The sequence below is a fragment of the Salvelinus fontinalis genome, chromosome 35 (genome assembly GCF_029448725.1).
Source record: "Salvelinus fontinalis isolate EN_2023a chromosome 35, ASM2944872v1, whole genome shotgun sequence".
In the NCBI taxonomy this organism is placed as follows: domain Eukaryota; kingdom Metazoa; phylum Chordata; class Actinopteri; order Salmoniformes; family Salmonidae; genus Salvelinus; species Salvelinus fontinalis.
The window spans coordinates 41,288,586-41,309,761 of NC_074699.1; the positions used below are offsets into that span (position 1 = coordinate 41,288,586).

The 21,176-nt window shown below is 41.7% G+C and overlaps 2 protein-coding genes and 1 pseudogene across 2 annotated transcripts; 2 read left to right on the forward strand and 1 right to left on the reverse strand.

Annotated features, from left to right (window-relative positions):
• LOC129834884 (ornithine decarboxylase antizyme 2-like) lies at window positions 1-6,785 on the forward strand (annotated as a pseudogene).
• A 715-nt stretch (window positions 6,786-7,500) lies between these two features.
• LOC129834883 (proteasome subunit alpha type-4-like) lies at window positions 7,501-11,447 on the reverse strand. The gene is made up of 9 exons (XM_055900244.1): window positions 11,358-11,447; window positions 10,892-10,920; window positions 9,728-9,770; window positions 9,438-9,600; window positions 9,118-9,195; window positions 8,859-8,947; window positions 8,543-8,673; window positions 8,042-8,165; window positions 7,501-7,745 (listed from the first exon to the last, which is right to left on the reverse strand). The coding sequence occupies exons 2-9, from the start codon at window positions 10,892-10,894 to the stop codon at window positions 7,591-7,593; spliced, it is 786 nt and encodes a 261-aa protein (XP_055756219.1). The 5' UTR covers window positions 10,895-10,920; window positions 11,358-11,447; the 3' UTR covers window positions 7,501-7,590.
• A 2,258-nt stretch (window positions 11,448-13,705) lies between these two features.
• On the forward strand, window positions 13,706-18,466 carry LOC129834885 (solute carrier family 25 member 44-like). Its single transcript, XM_055900246.1, has 4 exons — window positions 13,706-13,896; window positions 14,590-15,261; window positions 15,522-15,649; window positions 15,966-18,466. Exons 2-4 carry the CDS (start codon window positions 14,631-14,633, stop codon window positions 16,155-16,157), a joined length of 951 nt encoding a protein of 316 aa, XP_055756221.1. The 5' UTR covers window positions 13,706-13,896; window positions 14,590-14,630; the 3' UTR covers window positions 16,158-18,466.
• Window positions 18,467-21,176: the final 2,710 nt, after the last annotated feature.

Here is a 21,176-nt window from a genome sequence, read left to right on the forward strand (position 1 = left end):
TCATGATTCCAGTTTGTCTTTACACGGTGCACACAGGCCAGTCGGAGAGCAGTCCAGTTCCATCTGCGCTGCACTGCAACAGAAAAATAGGACCGTCTTTGGGACTACTTGGCGCTTCACGGATGGTGAATTATTCTGGCGAACGTCTTTTGAATAACAATTGTTTTGGTTGTAAGGAAATTCCTTTTTCATTATTTTTTATTTTCTCATAATGTCTGCCACTGAAGAGAGGTAAGAATTCCTGATATTGTTGATGGTTTAATTTGCGGAGCAGATTGATTACATGATTTGGACAACATTTAGCAAATATATTCATTAATATTGCAAACTTAATGTATTGTGAAATATGCTGCTGTCTAAAAACAGGAATATCTTACTTTCTACAGAGCAACAACACTTTTGCAGCTATTCTGTTGGTGTAATTCCTACAATAATTAATGCTGTTTTTTTAAGGGTGAGATTGTGCACTTCAACAGATTGTTCTATTACAGATAGCTAGCTACTTAAAGTGATTGTTATTTGAAGTTAAAAATATATATATCCTGTGACCTGTGTATCTGATAATAATGACTCGTGTAGGTCACCAGGTGTAATATCCAATTTGTGAAAAGTACATGCATTCAAAACAGGGATAAGGCCAACATCTGTAGACAGACAGTCTGAAACCCGTGTTGCCCATTATTCCGCAAAGCAGTGCATCATGCATGCCTCAGGAATCACTTTTATTGACTACTGGCTCAACAGCTTCGTTTGAATGATTAATGAACCACTATCCAATGATAAAATATCAATAGCAAATCCATCTCTATTTTACATCACTGTAACATAGTTTTGTTCTTTGCATAGAGCAGTTTCTTTGCATAATTTTTTCCTACAATCTCCTTTTTTAAACGTTACAAGCATTTCGCTACACCCGCAATAACATCTGCTAAACATGTGTATGTGACCAATACAATTAGATTTGATTCACATCACATAGTAGGGCTATGAGAATCTCTGCCACAGCATAATTCCAGCCACCGGATCTGTCCCTGTTACACAACCGCTGCTTTATGCAGACTCCTCCCCCCTAGAGAATTAGATAAGCCACTCAGAAATAGTACCCTTGCTTGAATGGATAGTAGACTCTCTCCTCCCACAGTGCAGCACACTGAGATGCTGTTAATAATATGTGGGTGGTCAGTTAGATAGTTAGATGGACCTGAGCCCTACTTTTCTAGAAAGTTCTATAGGTGTCTTGTTGTGATGTGTTTTCAGTATACAGCACAGGAGGTTGGTGGCACCTTAATTGGGAAGGACGGGCTCGTGGTAATGGCTGGAGCGGAGTCAGTGGAATGGTATCAAATACATTTGATTGATGCCATTCCATTTGCTCCGTTCCAGACATTATTATGAGCCGTCCTCCCCGTCAGCAGCCTCCACTGGTATATAGGTCAGGTTAGAGGTTACATGTCCACTAGCACACACTAGGTCATGGTTTCCTAGCCAGGCTCTTAATTCCTGACCTAATTCCCTCTCTGCCAGTGAGCTGTAAATAATGAGTTTTTTAAAGGTTGGTTTAGTACAATAATAGAAACATGTTATAGTTTTGAGTGTGCATGCCAAATGTGGGGTGTTTTGAGTGAACAAACTCTGCTGACATTCTTCATTACATTTTTAATTGGAAGTACAATAGACTACGTAGCTTTAATCCCAGCCTGAATATACAGTACAATAGCACTCTGAGGTGAAAGGCTTTTTTTGGTCAGGCTAGTGTCTCTACTGTTTTTATTTGAACTGGTACCCTATGCTAACTGACCATCCTATCCAAAGCCACTTATATTACAATAACTTTAGCATGACTTACCCAACATCACCTTGTTGCTCTGTGTACCGCCAGTCCCATGTTGGTGTCATATATGGGCTGCCCCAAACGCCAGGCTCCAGGGCCTCTGTGGTGCTCCTGATGCCCCTCACCCACCGCTGAAGATCCCAGGTGGGCGAGGGACTGGCAGGGATCCCCCTCTCCATGTGCTCCTTCACAAAGTGAGTCCCTATAGGGCCCCATCCCAATAGCCAAACAATGTATTATTCCTCCATTGAAGTAAGTTATCAATCAAAGATCTGAGAGAATTGGATTGGATTGGTTAAAGAAACTTGAATTTCACTAATCCAAACACATAGGTCATAAGGGAAGAAATTAGGAAGGATGTCTGTTTCAATAACCATGAGGATTTTCCAAAGATGAATGTTACAAATTAGCACATTTTGGCAAAAGATACATTGCATCTTACTGTTTAGCTTTATATCCTTTATAAGCCCACAGGCCCTTCACTTGATCTATGCGCCATCTACCATTTGAGAGACTGCAGTCGGTTTACATGGTCTGTTTAGCTACTTGTTAACATGTTCAGGGATGTGGGTCACTGTGTCAGGTGCCAAAACCCACTCTCATTAACCCAGAAAGCTAGTGAACCACAAAATGACACAAGCCCAAAGTCACTGTGTCGATCAAACAGCAATGGTGAAGAGAGTAATTCTGCTGTAGGTCCATTGGTTAGAAAATATTACGCTCATAGATGTAACGGATGTGAAATGGCTAACTAGTTAGCGGGTACGCGCTAGTAGCGTTTCAATCAGTTACGTCACTTGCTCTGAAACCTAGATGTAGTGTTGCCCCTTGCTCTGCAAGGGCCGCGGCTTTTGTGGAGCGATGGGTAACGATGCTTCGTGGGCGACCGTTGTTGATGTGTGCAGAGGGTCCCTGGTTCGCGCCCGTGTCGGGGCGAGGGGACGGTTTAAAGTTATACTGTTACATAGGCAATAATCATAACAACAGGAATCCCTTATTTGAGATAGATGCTAGATCAGGCTAAAGTGTAACCTACCTAGTTACTAGATAGAAAGCTGACAAAGACATATGTTATGGGTCGAAACCTTGTCCATCTAATAACTGTGGAAGTTCTGTATCGAACAGTGTGCCAACACGTTTTGCATCCCTCTCTCAGGATGGAAGGCTGACAGTGACCCAGATGACCTCTGTACTTGGATCGCTCCCCATCCTGCACTTTCACTACCAGCTGAGCGAGCAACGCAATGCATGCTGGGAGACTATGTTCACCTCAGACAGCCTCTTCCTGGAAATCCCAGAGGGGTCACTCCCTGAGGGCAGCAAAGAGGGGTGAGGAGGAACTGCCATCTATGGACGCTGGCTTTATAATCATGCATACATACACCTGTTATAACCATGCATTATGCCATCAGTAAGGCTGGAATTAAGTCTAAAAAAATACATTTTAAAGATTTTAAATGAAAAAACGTGCACTTTCAAACAACAACAAACAACAAATTATTATTTACAATGATGGCCTTCCAAGAGACAAAAGGCCTCCTGCGGGGATGGGGGCTGGGATTAGAAATACAAATGTAGTACAAAACAGGCATCACGACAAGAGACACCACTACATAAAGAGAGACCTAAGACAACAACAAAACATGACAACACAGCATGGCAACACAGCATGGCAGCAACACATGACAACACAGCATGGTAGCAACACAACATGACAACACAGCATGGTAGCAACACAACATGACAACACAGCATGGTAGTAGCACAACATGGTGGCAGCACAAACATGGTAGAAACATTGTTGGGCACAGACAACAGCACAAAGAGCAAAAAGGTAGAGACAACAATACAGCACCTGAAGCAGCCACAAGTGTCAGTAAGAGTGTCCATGATTGAGTCTTCAAATGTAGTGATGGAGATAAAACGGTCCAGTTTTTGCAGCTCGTTCCAAATGGTACAGAACATCTAGCTGCTCGAGAGCACCCTTACCTGCCGATCTATAAATTACGTCTCCGTAATCTAGCATGGGTAGGATGGTCATCTGAATCAGGGTTAGTTTGGCAGCTGGGGTGAGGAGCGATTGCGATAGAGGAAACCAAGTCTAGATTTAACCTTAGCCTGCAGCTTGGATATGTGCTGTACTGGGTGGAGCTCCAGAGGACTACTTTGGGAGAATCCTGCACATTACAGTGTACATGAGTATGGAAGGGAACACAAAGGAGCAACACTTACATTTGAGATACACCCCTATCTTCTTTCCCCTCTTCTCTCTTATCAGACTCACCAGTCTCCTCGTGTTCTCGGAAGAAAAGTTACGAGTCAGCCATGTGTTTCTGTGGTTCTCCAAAAGCAGAGTGGATCAAGGTATGTCGAAGTCTAGACACATTTTCTTTCATGGGTACTGCATACATCTGGCCCTTCTTTGGACACTGTGTTAACAAACCTCCAAACGAGCTTCAACGCCATACAACACTCCGTCCGTGGCCTCCAACTGCTCTTAAACGATAGTAAAACCGCTCGCTGCCCGCACCCGCCCCCCCCCGACTAGCATCACTACTCTGGACGGTTCTGACTTAGAACATGTGGAAAACTACAAGTACCTAGGTGTCTGGCTAGACTGTAAACTCTCCTTCTAGACTCACATTAAACATCTCAAATCCAAAATTACATCTAGAATCGGCTTCCTATTTCGAAAAACAAAGCCTCCTTCACTCGCGCCGCCAAACATACCCTCATAAAACTGTCATTTGTCATTTATAAAATAGCCTCCAACACTCTACTCAGCAAACTGGATGCAGTCTATCAGAGTGCCATCCGTTTTGTCACCAAAGCCCCATATACCACCCACACTGCGACCTGTATGCTCTCGTCAGCTGGCCCTCGCTACATATTCATCGCCAGACCCACTGTCATCTATAAGTCTATGCTAGGTAAAGCTCTTCCTTATCTCAGCTCACTGGTCACGATAACAACACCCACCCGTAGCACGCGCTCCAACAGGTATATTTCACTGGTCATCCCCAAAGCCAACACCTCCTTTGGCTGCCTTCCCTTCCAGTTCTCTGCTGCCAATGACTGGAACGAATTGCAAAAAATCACCGAAGTTGGAGACTTATATTTCCCTCACTAACTTTAAACATCAGCTATCTGAGCAGCTAACCGATCACTGTAGCTGTACATAGCCCATCTGTAAATAGCCCATCCAATCTACCTACCTCATCGCCATATTGTTTTTATTTACTTTTCTGCTCTTTTGCACACCAGTATTTCTACTTGCACATCATCATCTGCACATATATCACTCCAGTGTTAATCTGCTAAATTGTAATTACTATGGCCTATTTATTGCCTTACCTCCTCACGCCATTTGCACACACTGTATGCAGACTTTCTTTTTTTTCTATTGTGTTATTGACTGTACGCTTGTTTATTCCATGTGTTGTGTGTCGCACTGATTTGCTTTATCTTTGCCAGGTCGCAGTTGTAAATGAGAACTTGTTCTCAACTAGCCTACCTGGTTAAATAAAGGTGAAATATATATTTTTAAATGGGCTTTATATTAGACACATTATTCAATTAGTTGAATGATTTATTGATAAAAATGAATGTCACATTAGTGACCTCTAACCGTACTGGTGTTAAAAAAAACATCAGGAATAATGCAAAGTGCACACTAACATTGAAAAAGGGAAACTGAATTTAGACACGGTCTGAACAGTCACGTTAACAATCCTATGTTTCTACATCTTTCCAGCACTCCTTACCAGGACTTTCCACTACATAGGATTTGAGATTGTGAAACCAGGCCACCCTCTAATACCACCCCGAGCAGACCTTGTGTTTTTGGGCTACTCCATGAGTCCAACATGCCCGGAGTCAGAGGAAGATTGATGTTTGGGTTGATCAGGAGGGGATCACTCATCTGTTGCTCTGACCCAATAGTCTCTTTTCCATGCCTACCTGACCTTTGTTATGTTTTTTTTCCTGTGGTGGTGATAGATAGGAAACAAGGAAAGGAAGCTATTTAAGCATATTGGGACAAGGCCCGTCTCTCTCTTTCTCTCTGCACTTCTCATGTGTACTGCTGTAGTCATGACAGAGAGCAAGCCATTCATTCTGTAGACCTCTTTGGTGATAGAACCTTCAAGGAGATTGATCCTATTAGGCGGCTGCGTTCTTGACATCTTGCATGTTGTCGCCTGTGTGGCTCAGTTGGTAGAGCAGGGTTGTGGGTTTGATTCCCCCAGGGGAACAGTATGAAAAAATATGCACTCACTACTGTAAGTCTCTCTGGATAAAAGAATCTGCTAAATGACTCAACTGTAAATGTTGCCACAGCTTCTAGTACAAGTGGGACACTCAGTGCTAAAAATATTAACGTAAACTCCACAGTGCAGCTAAAGGTGAGGGACTGTAATAATATAAAACTAGTGCACTGGAAGAGGGGGCTAAGGGCAATATGGCACATAGTATTGGAATCTAGATGTCTGGATAATTAAATTATGGGTACGCTTTCAGAACTATTTCTTTGACTGAACCGCTGCAACAAATGTATTTTAAAGTGCAAATGTCTCCATTGTCTTGAATTGAGTGATTGATCCATGTAAACTCCCATTATTGACATAGACTTCAAGACTAGTTAAGTCAGTGACAATACATCACTTAACTGTAATGTTGCTCACACTTACAGGTTTAGCAGAGGTCAGGGGAGCACTTAACACATACTGTGTACTGGACTCACTTTCCATTCTGCTTGTGCATTCAGTTGAGAAGATTAGGCTGCATGTGTGAAAGCAAGAACCTACATTCCCCTGTAGCTGATTCAACTTACGTACTATGCACACACTCTCTTCCTACTTTTTAAACTATTGTGTCCTAGAATTTCTATATACATTTTAGATTTCCATGTTCATGTAATGACACTAAAGATGGAATAAAATTCCTGTTATACCTCTGTTCTTGTCGGTATTGTGTTTTAGCACTTAACACTAGTTAACAGCCCATGTGTAATGATGTGAATCCAATTATATTGCATATAAGTACACTGCTCAAAAAAATAAAGGGAACACTTAAACAACACAATGTAACTCCAAGTCAATCACACTTCTGTGAAATCAAACTGTCCACTTAGGAAGCAACACTGATTGACAATAAATTTCACATGCTGTTGTGCAAATGGAATAGACAAAAGGTGGAAATTATAGGCAATTAGCAAGACACCCCCAAAAAAGGAGTGATTCTGCAGGTGGTGACCACAGACCACTTCTCAGTTCCTATGCTTCCTGGCTGATGTTTTGGTCACTTTGAATGCTGGCGGTGCTCTCACTCTAGTGGTAGCATGAGACGGAGTCTACAACCCACACAAGTGGCTCAGGTAGTGCAGTTTATCCAGGATGGCACATCAATGCGAACTGTGGCAAAAAGGTTTGCTGTGTCTGTCAGCGTAGTGTCCAGAGCATGTGAAACAAGCTGAACTTAATTACAAGTGCTTTAAAACGTTTTGCTACTGTGTGCCCTACTGAACATGACCCAGCTCACAACAGTGAAATTCTCTAAACAATCAGGACATACCCTGTGGCATTAATCTTTCCCTTGCCTTGGCTTTTGAGAAGTCTGCCTGGATACACAAGTTATCACACCATAATGAAACTACAGATTCTATCAGCACATTTGGTTTCAATGTTTTAATAAAGAAAAAGACAAACAAGCGCGTAACACATTACGGGATTTTTAGGAAAGTATGAATTCGAAATACGTGTTTATTTGTCCTTCTCCTTCTGTTCTTTGTCTTTCTTGTCCTTCTCGGCCTTGGCCTCTTCAGCCTCGTGTCGTTTGATCAGCTCCTCCACCTCTTTCTGTTTCAGCACCTTGATCTTGGTCTTTCCGTCTTCTCGCGTCAGGGTGGCTATTTCCACTGGGGAGGTCAAGATCTCCATGAGTCATACAGTCTATGTTCATATCTCAGGCTGCATTACAGACGTATCGCTTAATATGCATATCTCTAGACATATTTATTATATACAGTATGTGTGCATCATGTACAACAGCTGATGACGTCTAATGTTTTAGACATCATCATCACTAGCCTACTCTCCATAGAACAGCTGTGAATTAGGATAACACTGTCCCTGTCTGTGTTTACTCAGTGTGCTCCAAGGCAGGACGGGCTCAGGAGTTGTTTAGAACGGTGATGTCAGGTGTAGATCTTACCTTTCTCCGCCGAGAGCTTGCTGACGTCCATGGTCTTGTTCAGGACTTTGACGGCCAACGCCAGGGCAGAGGACAGCGACATCTCACCCTCTTTGAAATCCTGCTTCAACATGGACACTGCAGCCTGGGTGCGAAGAAGACAACATGATGATTTATACAAATGGGTGGGTCTAATTCTGAATGCTGATTAGTTAAAATCGTTTTCTAGCCAGTGTCTATTCCACAAGTTACAACAGGCTAAAACCTCATTATCACTCAATGAAAATAGACACAATTATCTCATCGAGAGGGAGTAGGCCACTTAGGCAGCCATAAGTCTGACATCCAGCAAAGGGGCTGAATTATTGAAATATTATGCCATAAAAGTATCAGCTATATGTTCATTCTCAGTCAACACTGTAGCACCATCTACTGTGACGTTTCACATCTTTACTTTGTGGCAATGCTGCTGCCAAAACATGTGTGCATTGTGCCAATGTTGATGACAGCAAACAGGCTTACCGCACTATTGTTGCCGATGCAAGTAGCCTTCCAGCCTCCATAGTTCCCACTGGGGTCACTCTGGTACAGCTGGAAGCCGTAGTGTTTGTCCCAGCCCATGTACAGCAGAGACACTCCAAACGGCCTCTTCCCTGAAGACACACAACACATCAAATACAATCAAACCTGTGCTTACTCTAACTGTACTCTAATGACTCTGGTATGTTCTTTTCCACACAGCCCTTTGGTCCAATATGGTTTCAGCAACAGTGTAACCAGGGTGGTGTTTACTAGAGAACCCAACTGAGGTGTTTGTGTCATTTGTCTTATAGCTAACCTCCAAACTGTGTGTAGGCCTGTTTGATGTCACACAACGCTGTCACCAACTGCTCACAGGGGATTGGCTCCTGGTACTGCAGTAGATATCTGTGTGAATTAAATAACACATACACATTATCTGTCAGATAAACAGACACGGTGCTAGATTACTAGAGGTGCCTTGTTGGTCTTGCACTAACACTGTACATTGCTTTGTATACAAATTAATGAACAAATGGGTCACAGGTAGAGACTGTGGACTTTACCACCCAACGTACCTCTGTGCTATTAGCCTCAGCTCATTGGTTAGAACGTTAGCATCGGAGGTGATTCCGGCAACACTGCAAGCCATGTCTCTGAAAGGATAAAGGTTACGACACCAAATCACAGAGCAGCCCATGGGTATAATGTAGCAGCATGTCTGACATCACCCCAGCTTCAGAGTAGGAGTGCTGATCTAGGATCAGTTTAGCCTTTCTGATCATAATAATAATGCAGACCTGATCCTTAGACTCCTAGTCTTGAGACGCTTTATGAGAATATTCTGATGTGCAGTGCTACATATAAGCCTGGCAAGAGAGACTATGGTCATACTCACTCATTGAGCTTGTAGATCTTCTCTGAAAAGAAAACCTCATCAAGCAGCTTGTGGATGTTCCGCCTCTCTGCAGCCAACAGCACTCCGTCATTGGCTAAAATCCCAAGACATGAGCCGGCGTGGCCAATAGCCTCCATGGCATACTCCACCTGATATAAGCGCCCTGTAAAACAGCAACAATGATTTGTTATGTCTGACATGGTTGCTCAGAGGAGAACACTTGACAATATAGTCTTGAATGTGATGGTAACATTGATTATGAAAATCGTTATTAGAAAGATAACACTTGCCTTCAGGTGAGAAAATGGTAGTCCGGGAATCATATCTACGAGACTACAAAAACAAATAAGTGTTTATTTCCCAAGAAAGCACCCAAGTAAAAGTTGCAAGGTAGTCAACTGCATCATATTAAACATGTACAGGTAAGTGCCAAAATAAAGGAAACACTTGAGTAAACGAGAGATACAATGTATATTGAAAGCAGGTGCTTCAACCCAGATGTGGTTCCAGAGTTAATTAAGCAAATAAAATAAAAAGTACCCAGTTTTTTGGGCTACCATGGCTAGAAGAGATCTCAGTGACTGAAAGAGAAGTCTCAAAGAAGCATAGGGGGTTTAAAGGGTGTGTGTGTGTGTGTGTCTCAGTCACCAGATCGCAACTCAATTGAACACTAATGGGAGATTCTGGGGATTCTTACGGGAGATTCTGGAGAAGTGCCTGAGACCCCCATTAAACAAAACACCAAATGATGGATGTTCTCATAGAAGTATGGTGTCACATCCCTCCAATAGAGTTCCAGACACTTGTAGAATCTATGCCACGGCGCATTGCTGCTGTTCTGGCAGCTCGTGGTGGTCCAGCGCCCTATTAAAGTTGCACTATGAAAAACGCTAATCGTTCGCCTAATTTTAGTTTGACAAAATAATCTAGTATAGTGTAGAGCCCTCAAACTCAACTCTGGACCTCGACGCCAGTTCCACTACTATTTTTTTTCCATTGTTCCTCTCTGGTCAGGAACTGATTCAGACCTGGGACACCAGGTGGGTGCAGCTAATTATCAGGTAGAACAGAAAACCAGAAGGCTCCAGACCACGTAGGGCAAGAGTAGAATATCCCTGGTGTAGAGAATCATTGTATCATCTAAACCACTGTGAAATATATTTCCCATAAACAAAAGTTGTATTTTCAGCTGTTTGAAACTGGTACAAAACAGAAAGTAAAAGATACAAAAAAACGAAAAAAAGCATTGAAATAGCGCACATAGAACAGATCTACTGCTTCTTAGACTTGCTTTGAAATAGAATGATAAATCTATAACTCAAATTTCTGTGAATTTGGTCGGGTCGCCCAAAAAGTTACATATTGTCACTTTAAGACACTATGTTGGTGTTTCCTTTATTTTTGAAGTTACTTGTACATTACAGATAGCGACGCTAACGTAGCTAGCTACTTACCATGATTCAGCCTGCCTGTAAAATAAAACCTGCGAAACAAATAATTCCTATAATATTAATGAAGTTCCATAATGCAAAGCTCAAAACAATAAGTACTGCTGTCAAATGCGGGCATGGCAAATCATGACTACTGTTTATTAGACAGGGGCTGGTAAGTTAGCGAAATATATTTGATTAAAGTATAGGTAGCTAGCCTATTAGAAAGTTAATATATAGCTACAGTAGTAGCTCAATTAGCTGGAGTAGCGAAGTAACATTAACGTTAGTTCATTTATACAAGGCAATTGTTAAACAGAAATATGCTTGCTAGCTAGCATGCTAACCCTTAGCTAGCTATCTTCACAATGACTGGAGAGGCTAGCTGACTTTTGGCGCCGTTTTAACAACAACTCACGTTTTAGCAATTTATGAGATTTTTATAATAAACATGTGGCTAAACAGACAGGAATATAAAACAGCTATTTACCTTAGCTAGCCTGATAGTAGTTTGTTGCTGACACACCGCTGTGAAGCAAGCAAGAATAACTAAGAACTTCCGGGTCCCGTATTTGTGGAGTCCTTCAGAATAAAAGTTCCGTCCTGTATACTTTGTAAATTAATAATTGCGGTGAAAATGTGCACAATTATCAATATCTTTTATACTAGTTATCATACAAAGAAAAATGTCAAGTATTTCTATAAGATATGTAATTTATTTATTTTTTCAAGCCTAAATAGTTAACAATGTTTTTTTTGTGTGTACTCCTATCATTTATTGCATACAAAATCCGTACAAAATTATCTGTATTCTGTGTTGCAGTAATAGGGTGTCCATTATATTCAGGAGCACTTTTAGTTTCCAAATCCACAGAGTTTACACCCAGAGGAGCGCCACTGCTCATTTTGCGGGCCCTATAGAGTGGCCCATATCATTTTTAGAAAGAACTATACTAAATATATTCACGTCACCAAATAATCTATGAAAACACACTGTTTTGCAATGAAAGTCTACAGTAGCCTCAGCAGCCCTCTGCAGGGTAGTGCCATGGTGTAGCCAGAGGACAGCTAGCTTCTGTCCTCCTCTGGGTACATTGACTTCAATACAAAACCTTGGAGGCTCATGGTTCTCACCCCCTTCCATAGACTTACACAGTAATTATGACAACTTCTGAACAATGTCCTCCAACCTATCAGATCTCTTGCAGCATCTTCTGACATTTTGTCCACCCAATCAAATGATCAGAGAATGAATCTAGTACTGAAAGCATAAAATACAGCTAGCTAGCACTGCAGTGCATAAAATGTTGTGAGCAGTTATTAGTAACTACTGTTGTTGGTTTGGCGTCAAATAAGCCACTCTTTATGTGTTATTTGCCGAATCTCAGTTTTCCATGTGGGTTTTATGATGTAATGTCAACTTTATACATTTTATCCCGGGAACATTCAATTTCCAACTCACCCACAGCAATTCTCCATATATCTGTTGTGGATTACCCAGAATTCCATACCTTTATCAATGTAAACACACTAATCTACCAGGTGGCATAACACCCATTTTATGCAGGAATGTAAGAATTTAATTACACCGTTACAGAGGCAAGAGTGTGCAAGGCGTTATTGAATGTGGCACTGTCTTTCACCTTGATTACTCTAATTTCTCTCGACCAGTGCGCCTACACTTTAATTTGTAGGCCATGCTCATAAAAAATGCTCATGTGCTCATAAAAAAAATAAGTTTTCCCTCATCTTAAAGTTAAACTGTGTTGATTTGGAAACTAAAAGTGAGTAGAATGGACCTCCTTTTACTGCGACACAACGTACAGATAATTGTGTACGGTGCAATATGTATTGCCAGTATGAAAAAACGATTGGATTCAAACTGATTGGCCACTTTAAGGGCTGATTAGCAGCGACGCTCCTCTCGTGTAATGCCGCGTTCAAAACAACCGGGAACTCTGAAAAATACGAGGTCAATTCAAGTCCCATTTATTTTGAACACACTAAAGTTGGAAGTCGGATATTTCACTTTTGTATATTATCTACTTCACTTGCTTTGGAAATGTTAACATATGCCAAAGCTGAATTGATTTCCGAGTTCCGAGTTGTTTTGAACGCGGCACAAACTGTGGATTTGGAAATTAGAAGTGTTCCTGAGTAGAATGGACCCCCTTTTACTGCGACACAAAGCACATGAAATTGTGTATTACTGTGCAGTATATTCAATATGAAAAACTTACTGAATATTATGCAATACAAATGGACTAATTAACAATGGGATTTAAACGTGTTTTCTAAAGTTGATTATTGTAATTATACGAAATATATATATTGTTATTACTATTATTATTAATAGTAGAATAAATCATGTTTTGTTATTTGTATTACGTTTGTTACCATGATAACTATCTAATAATCTTTTTTTTTTAATGCTGTTAACTATAATGTCAATTCTAAACATTTATTTGTGCTATGAAGGCGATTAACTTTATTACATTTTTCATATTGTTAAACAAAATTCTAACCGCTAACATTTCCTCATAAAATGTTACGTTTTCATTGCGGGACTTTCATTTTGAAGGAAAATCGCCGAGGTTACGGCCTTATTCTTGCTAGGTTTTGCTTATTCTTGTTGGCTGAACGGAGGTCTGACACACGGGGCATAGAGTTTAGAAAAAGCTATCTCATTGGCAATGAACCGGTCTAAGAAAATACCTTATAGCGCCATCTATCGTCAAGGTGGTGTCTCTCTGTGGTAGCTCAGTACAGTGGAGCAGAAAAGTTCAATTATTTAAAAAAAAAATCGCTTGCTGAGCAAAACGAAAAAACGCCACCTGCTGGAAACCACAAATGTTTTTCCCAGTTAACCCTCTCGCGTTGCCTCTTCCTCTGGTTTAGTTCTCCAACATACCATCAAATCATAACCCGGACAGATATCTCTAAATTCGGTATCGCTTTCCTCACCTGCTGATATGACATTGCTATTCCGACTATGTACATAATATTTTGATATACATTTGTCCAACGAGGTAAGTTAAAGGTTGCTTGTTTCAAATAGTTAACGGTTAGCCTGCTCGCTAGCAAGGAAATCAACCAACGCATAGCTGGCTAGCTAGCGATAGCTAGGGACTGGATGCATTATTATTGACCAGCTAGCTAGCCAATTTGTGGTTACATACAGTCTGACCTACTGTTTACACATGCACAAGTATTCAACCTGTGCATTGTTAGTTAGCTACTATTTCAGTGTTATTTCCGGATTGCGCGATTGACAATAGGCTCTTTGGTTTAGGGAACATTGTGTCCTGTGACCTGCAACTAGCAGTAGCTTGTAATGTTAGCGCATAACTACTTCAGCTAGAGAGCACATTGAAGTTCCCCATCAATGCGCGATCTGTTTTTACCTTGTCAGACATTTGATAACATGGTCATGACTGCTACGAAGCAGTACAGTGTGTGTATGACCTTTGATCCTTCCTAACACAAACCCAGTCAGTTTAGACATCGCTCATTTCCCAAGGAGACTTGGGAGATAATGAGTGACACACCACACAACACAGGCCTTGTTTTCTGATGTAGTAGTTTGTGAATCATTGTCATGACACTGGTACAGCCTTCAGACCTAATGCCATCTTTAATTCATTCAAAGTTGATGCATTCCAACGTTGTGCTACCTCTTGGAGGAAACCGTTGACAGTGTTGTGTGGTCTGTATTTCCCCAGGTAGAGGCTAGTCTGATGAGGGGGCTCTCCAGAAAGGCAGGATGCAACAGAACAGGAACATCCAGATCATTGAATGGGAGGACCTGGACAAGAGGAAGTTCTACTCCTTCGGGGTATTCATGACCATGACCATCCGGGCCACCGTCTACCCGGCCACCCTCATCCGCACCAGGCTGCAAGTGCAGAAGGGCAAGTCGCTCTACAACGGGACCTTCGATGCCTTCTTCAAGATCCTGCGGGCCGAGGGCGTGCGGGGCCTCTACCGCGGCTTCATGGTCAACACCTTCACTCTCATATCGGGCCAGGCTTACATCACCACCTACGAGCTGGTGAGGAAATACGTCTCCAACTATTCCAAGGACAATACCGTCAAGTCTCTGGTGGCTGGTGGCGCGGCGTCCCTGGTCGCACAAACCATCACTGTCCCCATAGACGTGATTTCCCAGCAGCTGATGATGCAGGGCCAAGGGAAGCACCTGACTCGCTTCCGGGTCAAGCTCAAAACGGAGGCCGACGGGAAGACCAAAATGGCATTTGGCCAAACCAGGAACATGATTGCTCAGATCTTTGCGGCCGACGGTTTCCGAGGCTTCTACAGGGGATATGTGGCCTCCCTTCTAACATACATCCCAAATAGCGCGGTCTGGTGGCCTTTTTATCACTTTTACGCAGGTAAAAAGGAGTGTTTGTTTACAAGGAAATTTATCCAAGGATCGAGTTCCCGGACACAGGTTAAGCCTGGTCCTGGACAAAGCGCTTCATTGAGCTTTGAGTCCTGGATTAGGTTTAATCCGGGAAACCGTCCCTTAATGTTATTATTACTATTTTCTTCAAGAAGGGTCGGAGATTAATAATGTCTTATATCTTTATAGTCAACATACATTGTCTATAAGTAGCATTTCAAAGCACAAATCTTCCCCAACGTTTCACAGAACAGCTATCCAAAATGGCGCCCAGTGACTGCCCTCATCTACTACTCCAAGCCATGGCCGGACCACTAGCTGCTGCGACTGCATCCACTGTCACCAACCCCATGGATGTGGTCAGAGCTAGAGTGCAGGTAGAGTGCAACTTCAGCTAAATGCACTAGTGGAATGTAATGGGGTAAAGGGTCTGTTTGGATAGCCACATGTGGCCATCATTGGGGCCACTGTTTTCCCTAACAGATGTTAGTGGCACAGAGTCTAATCAGGGATAGGCAACCCTGGTCATGGAGTGCCACAGGCACATATATATATATTTTTTGTGTGGCTGTTGCACTCCACGACCAGAGTTTCCTACCCCGGGTCTAAATCCTGGCATAGCAAATCGAATTTTACACAAGAAAATTAACATGAATAAATACCTTTGTAACAACAGCCTTGTGTGGGTGGCAGGTTGAAGGCAGGACCTCCGTCATCGAGACGTTCAGGCACCTGCTGGCAGAGGAGGGATTCTGGGGGATGACCAAAGGGCTGTCTGCACGCATCATATCCTCCATTCCTACCGCCATCGTTATGGTCGTGGGCTACGAAACCCTCAAGAGAGTGAGCTTGAGACCGGAGCTGGTCGACTCCAGACACTGGTAGAGGACATTAGCACCCAATCCCAAATCGACCCCTAGCCCAAACCCCCTATGCCCAGGTTAGGGGATAGGGTTTACCAATATGGAAATAGCTACAAATTTCTCACTTGAATTTTCACCACATTGTATATACAATCATAGGGGGTAAGGGACACAGATTGATTTGCGATTGGAAATTGTTGTTGTGGCCCTGATTCCAATTTGGCCTCTAGAGTTCCCCTGACCTCACCACTGCATAGGTGATAGCAATAGAGCACAATATTGGCCCAGGGACTGAAATGGAACTGGGCCAACAAGCTCTGCCTGCTTCTATTCCTTAATGGCTTCCTTGTCCTTATCATTTTGTTTGCCTTTTAAACTACTGCTGCCTTTTAGTGGGGATTTTTATCTTAAGGTGTAGGTGAATGAAGGGACAGTAGTTTGAGATTTGATGTCATTACAATGTGTAATTTGTGACCGGTGCTGAGCGATTAACCGAAATGTTGGTTATTTTTCGTTTTTTAAACAACTAATTGACCAATGTCTGTTGAATTATTTGAATTCCATTTACTTGTTTTTTTGTCTGAGCGCTATGCACAGTTTTTCTAGCGATAAATCAGATCAAGCCCAAACTGTGCAATGGAGTTGTAGTTTCCAACAGGCTAATATTCTTCATAGTTTAGCGCAGAAAACACGGTAGTCAACTACAATGACCATAATCCATTGCGTGCCTACTTGTCTGGTCTGAGACAGAAGACCGCGATCAGGAGGGATAGAAAACAGTGAGGCATCTACCTGAAAATAAATTATCCAAGATTGATAGTTGGTATTCAGCAGTCATAAAAGCATGCCTTGTTAACTTTGAAGAACTACTCAAATAGTGATTTTGTCAGACAGCATGGGCAGCAGCTCTGTAAAGATGAGATGACTTGGAATGAAATAAAGTCATCAAATAGGCTTAAAACAAATGAAATATTGAATTAAAGTCGTGAATAAATTATGCTTAATAAGTGATAAGCAGTAATGGGCAGTCACTACTGTCATGGGACTTTTAATTGTTTTACTCTGTGTTACAGTATGCAAACCACATAATGCGCAGTGCATTTAATGTAAAAAAAATTATAATGAAATAAAAATATAATTTTTTTAATAACCAAACTGACCTCAAAAAGTAATCGCTCAGCACTAGTTGGTTCCTTTGGTAAAAACACTGAACTGATCCATCACTTCTAATGTATTTCTACTGTCTTAGTAATAGGATAGATGCTCTTAAATCTGTTTATAGCTGCCCTCTGTAGCCTTTATCAGGTTTAGTCCTAGGAGGTAGCAACAGCAAATAGCATACACAAGTTCAGCTCAAACACACAGGACAAAACAACCAATTAGGGCACATGTTCCTCTTCTTCTTTGACTTTTCACTTGCAAAGACCCTCCCCTTTAGTCCTCCCAACCTAATCTCGTCCACCCAGCCAGCTCTCTAGCAATTGAGCCTGGGGTCAGACAAGGTTACTCCCAGCACAAAATAAAGAAGTCGGTAGAGTCACATTATTTAACAGAAATCTAGGCTATGGAGGGTAGATGTAAATGATACAATTATTATATTAGAAGTAGTACATATAACTTTGGGTTGTTTAGGGCAGCCATCTTATTGTGAATTAAAAAAAGATGTGATGTGATTCTGTAAATTATACTGTTAAAGCACATTGTTTCTAATTGTCTTCGCCTCAACTCCAATATTCAATAGTTTGACCCTGGTATTTACCATTGCTGCTGTGGCAATATTAGCAATATTCAACTAATGTTGTACTGAACAATCAAGGTTGTTGGCCAATTGTGAAATGCTAACTGTTGTAGTTTAAAATGTTGAGTAAATGACTTTTCTGCTGGTTTCAGGGTTGGTACTTTGGGAGGGATTTATTGTTAGTGTGCTGGACCACCAGTGAAGTGCTCTTTAAAGGAAGCCATGTGAGATGAGGACTCCAGCCAGAGAACAAGATATGTCCCTTTGTCTATTGTGGCAGTAAACCTCTGAGTGCAATCTATGTATTAACTTAATCACTTCCAGCTCAAACGTGTGGTTGCACAATGTACATTTCTTTGAATTTATCAATATATTATTGTCTTAAAAGAAAATGTTCTGAAGTTATTTATTGAAAAAAGATTTGTATTTTCATATTTCTCTGGACAATAGCAAAGCAAAGGTTCAAACTATACCAAAGAAAAATATAAACGCAACAATTTAAAAGATTTTACTGAGCGACATGACTGGAAATACAGGTATGCATCTGTTGGTCACAGAAACCTTCAAATAAATGGGTCTCACAATGGGCCTCAGGATCTCGTCACGGTATTTCTGTGTATTCAAATTGCCATCGATAAAATGCAATTGTGTTCGTTGTCCGTTCCTTATGCCTGCCCATACCGTAACCTCACCCCCACCATGGGGCACTCTGTTCATAACGTTGACATCAGCTAACTGCTCACCGACGTGACGCCATACACGTGGTCTGCGGTTGTGAGGCCAATTGGACGTACTGCCAAATTCTCTAAAACGATGTTGAAGGTTTTTTGTAGAGAAATGAACATTAAAGTATCTGGCAACAGCTCTGGTGGGCATTCCTGCTGTCAGCATGCCAAGTACACACTCCCTCAACTTGAGACATCTGTGGCATTGTGTTGTGTGACAAAATGGCACATTTTATAATGGCCTTTTATTGTCCCCGGCACAAGGTGCACCTGTGTAATGATCATGCTGTTTAATCAGCTTCATGATATGGCACACCTGTCAGGTGGATGGATTATCTTGGCAAAGCAGAAATGCTCACTAACAGGGATGTAAAGAAATGTGTGCACAACATTTTAAAGAAATAAGCTTTTTGGGCATATGAAATGGGACCAACACTTTACATGTTGCGTTTATATTTTTCTTCAGTGTAGTTTACATCTTACTTCTAGGTTCATTTATGTACATTAGTATTTCTGTCTCAAATACTCTGTCGTGTATTGGAAAGGGCACTTGTTATGGGCAACAAGGCCACCCTCTTTAGAGGCTTGTTTTGTAAATCCATGCTCCCCTAGGGTGAGTAGGGACTGTCATTTAACAAGCACATTCAAAATATATAGACTACTGCCTGGAATTTTAATAACAAACTTGACCCGAAAAACAATAATAATTTTTAAAAAAGGAATCCAGGCAGCACACAGTCTTGTTGTTTAACAAAGTGTGTTCTGTTGTCTACACAGTGACAACCGAGTGGCTCGTTTAAAACGTCTGCTATGGTCACATCACATGGCTCCAACATAATGGAGATTCACCAGAAACCAAACGGAAGAAAAAGGAGAGAAATGGGGAGAGACTAGACTTGCACTAATGAATAGGACCCAGGTTTCTTTGATGGTTTTGTGTGGCAGTTTTGTTTCACTAACTTGGGTCATTAAAACGTCACGATTGGATGGCAGACTCACCTTGGTTATTCTGCCATGACTAAGGTTAAGCATGACAAATGGCCATTAAGAGAATGATAGAGGGGGTCTTTAAGCTAGTCCTTTAGGAGTCCATAGAAAAAGCCCCAGGGCTTTGAAAGGGTCCGCATTGGGCTAGCAGACATCCTGGGAGAGCACAATGTGATTCGCTGCTCTGAATGGCTAATGTCTCCTAGATGTTCTTGTGACTGGGGGGCCTTAGTATGTCTATTTGGAAGTGACGTTCTGACACACAAGGTCATGTATCTGTGTTGCTAGTTATTAGGTGAGATGGATAGGATCCATTAGAAAGGAGTCAGTTTAATTTAAATCCAATATACAGTCTTAGGGGGGAAAAAGGTGCTATATAGAGCCAAAAAGGGTTGTATTGCTTATTTCATATATTTCGCCCCTAAAGGTGAAACAAGCAGTAGAAGCATTTTTGGTTCTTTAAAAAATATATGTTTTTAAGAGTGTATGGTTAACTAGTGGCGCAGCGTTCTAAGGCACTGCATCTCAGTGCTAGAGGCGTCACTGCAGACCCTGGTTCGATCCCGGGACTGTATCACAACCGGCCGTGATCGAGAGTCCCATAGGGCGGTGCACAATTGGCCAAGTGTCGTCCGGGTTAGGGGAGGCCGGGGTAGGCCGTCATTCTAAATAAGAATTTGTTCTTAACTGACTTGCCTAGTTAAATAAAAACTATGTCATAGTCCCAAGTGTGCATACAGATTTCAGGGAGGATGAACATCTTGACTAAGCTGTCACCCATTCATTTGTTTGAAATATTTTGTCATTCAAATGTCTATGGATTGTCTCATCACAACCAGCAGAATACTTTCTAAATTAGAAAATGTTTATCAAATCAGTGAATTATCCCTTTAATGTGTCTTTCTCCCCTCACAGCATGATACTAATAATTAAATAAGTCCACTCACTAAAAAAGCTAAAACAAAGCTGCACGAACCTCGTGAAAGGGTCATTCATTCAACGCTTAACACAAAAAATCTAACCATTTCTCTGATTTTCTTTCCCCTACTGCTCTCTGTGTGTTCAAAGAAAAACAGCACCCAAAGACAAATCTATTGATTGATGAGACAAACTGTGGTGCACCAGCATGCATAGGGAAATAGATGGGAGCCTTTTTAATGTGACACTTCCTGGAGGGATGACAGAGTGCTCCCGGCTCTGCTCTATACATGAATTATCAACTGCTGTCTGGAAGCCACTTTGTCAAAGAGATTGATGAAGAGCCATCAGAAAGAGAACAAATCAGACTTGATGGGAGGGGGAGTGAAGCTATCAGGGCCTCTCATTCTGTGTTGGGGGGCTGTTGCAGTGAGTTGGGGGGGTGCTTGGGTTGAATTGGACTTAATGGGAAATGTATTGAATGCATGTTTAGTCTGATCCTTAGCTGTAGCCAGGGAGAGAGAGGGCTTGTCAATGGGATGAACATTAGATGGACATTCACTCCCATCGTTTATCAAAGAAAGATCGTATCACAACGACAATATTGGTTTATATTGGAAGCCATAATTGCATTCAACACTTTATTATATTGCTGTGATGGTGACATCCATGG

Excerpts from the sequence above, each read along its gene's own strand:
- LOC129834885 (XM_055900246.1), top strand. The coding sequence starts at position 14,631 with ATGCAACAGAACAGGAACATCCAGATCATTGAATGGGAGGACCTGGAC. Across the intron at positions 15,262-15,521 it reads TTTTTATCACTTTTACGCAG|AACAGCTATCCAAAATGGCG; the intron begins GTAAAAAGGAGT and ends AACGTTTCACAG. Across the intron at positions 15,650-15,965 it reads TGGTCAGAGCTAGAGTGCAG|GTTGAAGGCAGGACCTCCGT; the intron begins GTAGAGTGCAAC and ends TGTGGGTGGCAG.
- LOC129834883 (XM_055900244.1), bottom strand. Across the intron at positions 9,196-9,437 it reads AAGATCTACAAGCTCAATGA|AGACATGGCTTGCAGTGTTG; the intron begins GTGAGTATGACC and ends TTATCCTTTCAG. Across the intron at positions 7,746-8,041 it reads CAAGCTCTCGGCGGAGAAAG|TGGAAATAGCCACCCTGACG; the intron begins GTAAGATCTACA and ends TGACCTCCCCAG.